The sequence below is a fragment of the Apis laboriosa genome, unplaced genomic scaffold (assembly GCF_014066325.1).
Source record: "Apis laboriosa isolate Shangri-la unplaced genomic scaffold, ASM1406632v1 scaffold18_cov149, whole genome shotgun sequence".
NCBI lineage: Eukaryota > Metazoa > Arthropoda > Insecta > Hymenoptera > Apidae > Apis > Apis laboriosa.
The window spans coordinates 89,435-99,324 of NW_025222233.1; the positions used below are offsets into that span (position 1 = coordinate 89,435).

The window sequence follows — 9,890 nt, forward strand, 5'->3', positions numbered from 1 at the left end:
AAAAAAAAAAAAAAAAAAAAACTCTCCACATCACAGGCCTTATTTCCAATTAAACGATGGTAGCAAAGTATCTCGACTAAGGGAATAAATCCCGAAACATCTTCTTCCTCTTCTTCCTCTTCCTCTTCCTCTTCCTTTTCTTCATCCTCCACTTTCTCAAGGTAGCCGTGCAAACGATACCAATGCAAACCTCGCCCCCGTTTTATTTCCGAAGAGGAGGCTAGTGAAGCGTAACCCGAAGAGATCCGAGCCGACGACGACGACGACGACGACGACGACGACGACGACGACAGCGATATCTAAAGATTCGTCTTCGATGGTCTGGTATCCGTGGAAGGGAGGAGGGGGCTGGAGGGGGGTGGAGGGCAGTTGGGCGAGAGGAGGGGGCGGATGGGGGCGTCACGAGCTACCTTGGTACCCGGTGGTGAGGGCAGAGTGGAGGGGGTTGGTACAGAGGTCGAAGCCTGCAGAGGGGTGCAACCACCCTCCTCCTGGCCGGGGTGGGTGGTACCCGGGTCCTCGAACTGATCAATACCTGAAACACCGCGAGGTATCGTCCCGCTATTTCCGGTGTCCCAACGTGGCCGGAAATGAAGGCGTTAAAAATATATATATATATATATATGTATGTATATATATATATATAGAGGGAGCGAGAGAGAGACGCGTATATACGTGAACGTATACGTAAGAGAGAGTACGAACGTAGAGGACGGAATCTACTCTCTGTTCGAGATAGTAGACGGCGTGTAATGTTCTCGAGGGAGCGAGAACCGTGTTTGGCCTCGATAGTTTCGCGAGTGTAAAGTATGTATTTGTGTATATGTGTGTGCATAAATGCCAATGATTCTTTTTTCCCTTTTTCGTTGGGAAAGATAAATTAATGTGATTATCTATGTATATATATATATTTTTAACAATTATTATATATATATTTTTTTGAATATTTTTAAATTTATATATATATATATATATTAATATATATTATTATATATATATTTNGAGATTAAATGAAAATTGAATTAATTGTAGAATTATTTAGAATTTCTTTTTTTGGATCTATGTTTTTTTAATCTTCGAGAAAAGCGAAAGAATCGAGAATTTGGAATGGAATTGGCTTGGATATATGCAAGGGATCGTTTTCAATCGTGATTTCGTTCGAGAAGATATTTAATATATTATTGTAGAAACAGCATCACTTTCTTAACTATAATATATCTCGCTTCCTTCGTTCAATAAAATCAATTTTAACCAATGGTAAATTCAATGCAATTAATTACCAATCCTTTGTCTATAATTTGGAATAGTAGCTGCACAAAGTCTCACTTTTCTTTCTTTCCCCACCTGATTACAAATATCTTTGTATATACAATCGCACAAATTTCACAAATTCGAAACGAAAAATCGATAGTCAAACCGACGCAGAAACCCTTCAACAACCGCCATCCAGAAGAGTATATATATATATATACTGTCTCTCGTTTAACTTTGGTTACTCCAATGAAACGCGTGCAAACGTTGTTCGCAATAGCATTGCATCCCCTGGTAAAATGGTTAAAATTAAACATTTAAAAAAAAAAAAAAAAAAAAAAGAGAAACGATCACCTGCTCGAAGGAAGAAAACTTTAAAACTCTTAAATAAAATAAATAAAAAAAAAAAAGGGTGGTCAAAAAGAGCGAGGGGGAGAAAGAGAGAGAGAGAGAGGGAGAAGAAAGAAAAATGGACGTGATCGAGGAGGATCACGCGATGGAGGGCGTGACCAAGCGTGTGGCGTCGAATCTCCGGATTTGCAAAATCTCTGCGAAGGGGTTGGTTTTAGTATCAACAGGTAGAAGTGGCGCGTCCTTGTCCCTACTGGATAAGCCGGCGGCTAAGCGCCGGCGCTGGCTAAACCGCTCGCACCCTCCCGAGGGTGTGACCTATCATCCCCATTGGACCAACCGGACGTGTGAAAAAGAGAGAGAGAGAGAGAGAGAGAGAGAGGGGCGCAGTCCTGCGCGGATAACCAGAAATTTCTTTCTTTCAAATTTCTTCTCTCTTTTTAATTTATCGTCACGATAGATACGAATATTCTTCTTATCTCGTTCAATCGTTGATTCATCGTCGTTGACGCATTGTAATCGATAAATTGCTCGACGCGATTCGAAAAGATAGAAGTTTTTATCGAGTTTTAAGTTAAGCAGTTTATGGTGCTTGTCTATGCTAATCGGTTATTAGGATTATTGTGAAGAAAGGAAAAGGTTTTTTTAATTTTTCTTTTCTTCTTTCTTTTGTTGTCAATTCATCATCGTTGTATACGATAAATGACGCGACTCGAAAAGATAAAAGTTTTTATCGAGTTTTAAGTCAAGCAGTTTGTAGTGGTTGTCTATGCTAATCGGTTATTAGGATTATTGTGAAGAAAGGAAAAGGTTTTTTTTAATTTTTCTTTTTTTTTTTCTTTTGTTGTCGATTCATCATCGTTGTAATCGATAATAGAAGTTTTTATCGAGTTTTAAGTTAAGCAGTTTGTGGTGCTTGTCTATGCTAATCGGTTAGGATCATTGCGAAAAAGGAAAAGATTTTTTTTAATTTTTTTTTTTTTTTTGGTTTCGAAAAGAATTCGCGTCCAATGTCCAATGTCCGCCACGCGACGGATATTCTTTGTGACACGGGTTATCGACGTAATTCCCTGTCCCGGAGAGAAAGGTTGGACGCCGCCCTGGCTGATCGAGGAAACGATAAAAGAAAAAAAAAAAAAAAAAAAAAAGAAAGAAAGAAAAGAAGAAGGTTGTAATGCGGGTTGTTGGGGAAAGGGGAAAATATCCGCATGGGTCAGCCGAGAGAGACTTAGAGACCGCGGAGAGATGGCCGCCTCAATATCGGCTTTTCGGATGCTCGAGGTACTTATCTAATGTCTTATATTTTCCGCTGGGCTGCCCATTCAAATTTCCATTCAGCAACGGTCTCGTTGAGGGGGGAAGAAGAAGAAGAAGAAAGAAAGAAAGTTATATCCTTCTCTCATTTTAAATTACGTTTTTAAAAAAATATATATATATGTATAGAATTTGGTGTTTGGTAAAACATTTCGTTTACTCGCTTCAAACATCTTCAAACATCGAGTACACACTGTACGCAAATATTACGTTTTTTTACGTACTTATATTGCACGTAACATTTTCTTTTGTTTCCTTCGTATTTTACGATCTTCGAACATCTTCAAACATCCTCAAACACTGTACACAAATATTACATGTATACTTTTTACATTACATTTATATTATAAAATTTGTTTTCTGTAACTCTTCGTCATCTCACGTCATTCATTTCCATTTAATGATCTTCAAACATCTTCAAACATCGACACACTGTACGCAAATATTACATTTTTTTACGTACTTATATTGCACGTAACATTTTCTTTTGTTTCCTTCGCATTTTACGATCTTCGAACATCTTCAAACATCCTCAAACACTGTACACAAATATTACATGTATACTTTTTACATTACATTACATTAAACATTATATTATAAAATTTGTTTTTCTGTAACTCTTTCTGTCATCTCACGTCATTCATTTCCATTTAATAATTTTAAACATCTTCAAACATCGACACACTGTACGCAAATATTACATTTTTTTACGTACTTATATTGCACGTAACATTTTCTTTTGTTTCCTTCGCATTTTAGGATCTTCGAACATCTTCAAACATCCTCAAACACTGTACACAAATATTACATGTATACTTTTTACATTACATTACATTAAACATTATATTATAAAATTTGTTTTTCTGTAACTCTTTCTGTCATCTCAGGTCATTCATTTCCATTTAATGATCTTCAAACATCCTCAAACATCGACACACTCCATAAACACAAACATTACACGTATACTTCTTTTCCATTCGTATCTATATAAAGTAATTAAAATTTCTTTCAATTCTTCGCTCGCTCGCCACTTGTGGTGGATCTTCAAACACGTTCAAACATCCCTACATTCTTCCCGCCTCGCGAACAACAACAAACTTGTCCTCCCCCCTCCCCTCCCGAAGCAAAGTTCATTCGCTTTTACATTCCGCGATCCTCTTCCAAACATCTTCAAACATCTTCAAACATGATCTTCGAATCGAACTTTCCCAAAAAAAAAAAAAAAAAAAAAAAAAAAAAAAAAGAAAAAAAAAATTAAAACACCGTTATTGTTATTGCAGAACAACATTGCCTCGTATCCTCGAGAATTTTCCTCGAGAAATACGCGTGTCTCGTTTATCGACAACACCACTCCCCCTCCGATTTTTTCTCATTATCACCGGGAATAATGCTCTCGAATAGCGCACGCCGTACGACTTATCTCTCGGACAGATATCGCGCAGCGTTACTTATCAAAGATAAGTTAAGTCAGTAGTTTCCAGGGCAGTTCCGTGCGCTGTTGTTGGCCCCGTTTCCGCGACCGTCCATCTTTCTTCCTGAAAAAGAAGAAAAGAAAAGAAAAGAAAAGAGAGAGAGAGAGAGAGAGAGGGGAGGATTGAGGCGAATGAAGAAAAAAAGAAAATGAACGATCGACCCTCGACGGACGAGAATCCTTTATTACCATCCGTTTCGTCGTGACGCGTTTGAACGCGAGTTCGAGCCTCGACTCTTCTCCGAAAATTTCCATGGAAATCGCGTTGGACGAGAGAAAGATCGGACTATAATGTCGCCTCCTCACCTCACCCCGTTCGCCACGTGTCTAATAGCCATACTCTCGATCGCGGTGTGTCAAACCAATTGCCCTGCAACGTGTTTGTGCCATCTCGACCAAATTCCAACAACTGTCATGTGCGCGGGCCAAGGATTGGACGCGTTCCCCGGAAACATGAGCGACTTGGTATGAACGAATCTCTCTCTCTCTCTCTCTCTCTAAAGAACCAAAGAAAAAGAAAAATCGAATATATTAATTTTAAAAGATTAATAATCAATATTATTATATATAATAATAATTAAAATCCCTCTTTCTTTTCTCTCAAGTAAATTTCTTTCTCTTTTTCTTCTTCTATCGAGCGATATATCGAAGCAAAGATTTCTTGCCGCGATTTCTTTATCGCGATTTGAGAAACGCAGAATGAGTCATCATCCTCGTGAAAAGAGCAAAGTATTCGATCGAGTATTATGTATTCTGTTCGTGGAGAAGTAGGGAGTGTGAATTGTTGTATTAATAAATTTTCCTTTTCTCATCTGATTTAATTAAATCTGATCCAGATAACGAGATTGGATCTGTCGGGGAACGCGGTGGCGAGCATCCCCGGTGACGAGATCAACCGATTGGTCGAGTTGGAAATTTTGAATTTAGCTGGGAACAAGATAACCTCGTTTCCGGACAACGTAAGCTCGTTGAAAAGTTTGCGCGAATTGGATCTGAGCGGGAACGTTATAAAAGGGACGTCCGATATCAGATCGTTGGGACAGTTGCCGTCGTTGAAGGTCCTCTACCTGTCGAGGAACCCGTTGTCGGAGTTGGACGGATTGATAAGCCGCAGCCTCGAGGCCCTGGACGCAGGCCAATGCGGTATATATTCTCCCTCCCCCCCCCTCCCTTAAAATGTAACAATAATTTTTCTAACTTTGAAAATTCATTCTCAAAATTCCCTTGTCTATGTAAGGAATAAGGGTATTGAGCAACTCGTCCCTGGACGGGCTGCCGCAACTGACTATGCTCACCCTCGTTGGAAACCCTTTGACAACCATTCACGACACGTGGAGCCCGAAATTAAAGTGGCTGGACGTGTCCGACTGCCAGTTAAACTACTTGGGACCCGATACCCTCTACGGATTTCCAGAGCTTGACGAGCTTCTGCTTTCCAACAATCCAACTTTGGTCTACAGCACGAGGCAAGAAACCCAATAATTGAGAAATTATAAGAGATTAATTAAAAATTATAAAATTATTTACTTTACTTATTTACTATACTTTTTGGGAAGATTTCGAAATATGAAATGAGATCGATGACGATTATTAAATTTCAGGAATTCGACGTTGACGCATCCGAAATTGAGGAAGCTGGACGCGTCGAGGTGTAATTTGGACAGGCCGGGCCTCCACGGATTCCCCTTGTTGACTCACGCCCGATTGGCACGTAACGCGATACGAATACTTCCCGATCGTATATTCGCGAGGAACAGGCAACTGGGTTTCCTGTATTTGAGCGGGAACAGGCTCGAAACGTTGACCGCGGGCACGTTCGAGGGGCTGGTGAAGCTTCAAACGTTGGATCTGTCGGCCAACAATCTGGAGAAAATTCACCCGTACACGTTCCACGAGAATATCGAGTTGAAAACGTTGAATTTGTCCTATAACGCTTTCTACGAATTACCGAAGTTCACCTCGGCCGTGATAACGTTGGACGCGTCGTCGAATCTGATCAACCGTTTGAACGAGAATTTATTCGTCAATATGCCGAGACTGAAGAGCATCGATTTGAGCGATAACCGTATACAAAAGATCCCGTTCGGATTGAAATCGACGACGTTGAGGAATTTCGATCTGAGGGCGAACAGGATAGTCGAATTGGCGAATGACACTTTTCTCCAATTGCCGCAGCTTAGAAGCATCGATCTGTCAGGTTAATTGTTTTTTCTTTTTTCAATTTGTTAATTTTAATTCCGACCGAATTTAATAATTCTAACGTTTATATATTTATGTGTGTATGTGTGTATATAAATATTTAGGAAATCGATTGACGGAGGTGGCAGATCCAGAAATATTTCGAAACAATCCAAATTTGGATATTATATATTTGGAGGATAATCCATGGCATTGCGATTGCGATAAATTGTTCGCTATGTATAATTATTTAACGGAACCACCGAAAATTTTTAAACAAATTTTAATTTGTCAAAGTCCGTCGAACGTGTCCGGTTATAGTTGGCTGATCGCTTGTTTCGACGAATGGCACAAACCGCTTGATTACAACAAGGACAGATCATGGGGATTCGCGATAATCGTTATTCTCTCGCTCACCATTCTATTCGGTAGCTTCGTGTCCATTAGACACATGATGAAGATAAGGAGGAGGGCTATCGAACAAAGACGACGATTGGAAAACCTTAGTTTATTGAGACAAACGAGGTAAGAAATAATTTCTATTAACAATGGTTTTTCACGGTTTTTCTCGTGCGAAAATGTTACGTGCATACGTAACAGATCGATTTATTCCAGATTCCTATATTATCATATTATGAAGACAGATTCCTATATTATCTATATATGATGAATGAATCTGCTTTATCTCAATAGGTAATTAATCTACGATACAAATTATTCAAAAGAATCTCATTTTTGACAGGAATCAAACACAAGTTACAACGGTACAAGAAATCGTTGAACATCGACCAGAACCAAGAATCAATCCCCTCGAATTGATAGAACCACCCAGTTACGAAGAAGCGGTACAGATGCCGAGATTGACTCAATCTTTGGATAATTTGGACAATATTTCGGCAAGAACATGTTCCGTGGGTTCCGTCGATAACATTAGGAGCAAACAGAGAAGAGGGAGGAGATCGAAGAGAATTCAAAGCGAGAACGATTTACTGAGGAGGGAAGAGCGGCGGCAGGAGAGACTCAGGAGGGAAAGGAACAACTCGGTCGATAACAACGAGACTAGTTTACCATCGAGTCAAAGAAATTCCAGAGTGTATGCAACGCGTAGGGCGAGAAGGCAGAGCGTGATAAGCGATTCAATGGAATCAGGAAGCGGAAGAATTCGAGCCAAACCGCAAACACCGAGAACAAGAAAAAGAAGGCAAAAGTCCACAGTGTACACAGACAACGATTCGACCGATGATGAATACTCGAAAATAGTCGATTTGAATAAATGGATCAAGGAGTTTCCAAGAGAGCCGAGAAATCGTTTCGGAGAATCCATAATAGAGTCGGATTTCTCTACTGATTAATTCGTTATTAGTGAGACTTAAATTTTTTTTAAGATTGTTGTTGACAATTTTATATTTTTAATAAATTTAATAGTTTTTCAAAATCATCGTAATCGTTATTGTGAGGTTAGTTTGAGCACGAAGAAAAAAAAATGTAATTCTGTAATAACAGCTTTGATAAATATTTAATATTTTTGTATCGCGCGTATATCAAACATTTCACATTGCATTTTTCTCTATTTTTTTTTTTTTTTTTTTTTTTAATTATTATAATTTATTCGCGTAATCAGATCAAAACACGGAAATTTTAACCAAACTACATGGAAATTCCAACTCAATTACAAGCAATTTCAGATATCAGATCGAAAAACGGTTCTAGACTCTACTTGCCACCACTAGGCAATAATTCGTGTAACAACAAACGTATCATTTATCCAAACGTATCATTATACGTAACACACGAAGCGAAGAGAATTCTAATGCGGATCCCGGAAAATATAAACTTGTTAAGTGGTAAACGACGACGTTAATCGGACATTGTATGCAGGCACCGTTAATCTCGATACAACGACTAATAATAATTTTCAATGTTACTTTCATTTTCAATTAATATTTCATACACTCGTTCGAATTGCGATAAATAAATTACGATAATAGATCGTAACTAATCGTTCCTAATTAATAGCGAATAATTACGAGAAAAATATTTTCATCGCTATTTCCTTTTTCATCTTTCTCTTCTTTTTTACTCTTTTTTTTTAAACGTTTCGTTTTTCTTTTTTTTTTTTTTTTCTTCTTATTATGATGCACAATTACGATCCACGATCCGTGGAAGAAGAAGCTTAGAAGAAGTGTGAGTGATCGATGAAATGAGACGCGTATAAATTTTTATAAATATTAATATTTTTTTTCTTTTTTTTTATTTCCATTGTTAAAATTAATTAATATAAACGGTTGAAAAATATATCGAGATATATGATCGCTACAATTCGTATCTATTACATAACAACAACGTTTACATTTGATAAATGTTGCATGGAAAAAAAAAAAAAAAAAAAAAAATTTATCTAGGGAACAAGATAAAATGGCGGATATATTAACGTGTCGTACGATGATATCACGAAGGAATCGAACAATTTCCCCTCCCCCCTCCCTCCCTTTCCCCCTTCTTTTCCATCATTTCAACGATGATCACAGTATCAACGAGGACGATTTCACTCGTTGTCGAACAAATCGAAGAACAGAGCGAACACGCGCAACTGTTCAAAATTGTTCATAGCGAACAATTAATGTGCGTGTTCACGTTCTCTTTGGAAGAAATTTTTATTCAGGGGGATATTTTTTTTTTTTCTTTTTTTTTTTATTCCTCTTACTTAATTAACCGTAAAATTAATTAATCGTAAATTCGATTATTTTATACACATTTGGTGTTGGAAAAAGTTTGTCGAAATTTGGCATGGAAAAAGATTATGAAGAATGCAGAGAGAAATAACGGAAATATATTATATATATATTTCCATTATTCTCTGACGCGTCTAACAATTATTATTTATTCTTTTATCTTCTTGGAATTTTGTATATATATATATAAAAAGGATCGTTTGATAATAAAATTTATAACAGAAATCGAGATTGAAATTTCGTAAAAATTTCAATTCGATAGAACAAGCGACGAATGTTTCAAAGTTTAAAATTCTCAAGTTCTTCTACTTTTAAAACGATTCTATCTATAAACTAAGCTTAAATTCTTAAATTTATTCATCGTCCGTAGCGCGATCGTTGACGATTGAACAATCGTCGAGGAAAAGGGATGACGGATACGATTAAATCTGGAATGGAATTCGTTGTATATAAATATATTATAATATGATGTTTCGTATAAATTAATTTCCTTTTTTTCTTTTCTTTTCTTTTCTTTTCTTTTCTTTTCTTTTCTTTCTTCTCCTTCTTTCAAAAAAAAAAAAAAAAAAAAAAAAGAAAGAAAAAAAACTCGT

General features: G+C 37.4%; 1 protein-coding gene across 3 annotated transcripts; it reads left to right on the top strand.

Moving 5' to 3' along the window:
- The first annotated feature begins 2,755 nt into the window (after nt 1-2,755).
- Nucleotides 2,756-8,000, top strand: LOC122712047 (insulin-like growth factor-binding protein complex acid labile subunit). Of its 3 annotated transcripts, none has more exons than XM_043931339.1 (6): nt 2,756-2,883; nt 5,224-5,530; nt 5,625-5,853; nt 5,989-6,584; nt 6,691-7,090; nt 7,308-8,000. In XM_043931339.1, the coding sequence occupies exons 1-6, from the start codon at nt 2,848-2,850 to the stop codon at nt 7,915-7,917; spliced, it is 2,178 nt and encodes a 725-aa protein (XP_043787274.1). In that variant the 5' UTR covers nt 2,756-2,847; the 3' UTR covers nt 7,918-8,000. The 3 variants fall into 3 exon arrangements, with proteins under 3 accessions (XP_043787274.1, XP_043787275.1, XP_043787277.1); XM_043931340.1 differs by lacking the exon at nt 2,756-2,883 and adding an exon at nt 4,194-4,852; XM_043931342.1 differs by lacking the exon at nt 2,756-2,883 and adding an exon at nt 4,908-5,116.
- Nucleotides 8,001-9,890: the final 1,890 nt, after the last annotated feature.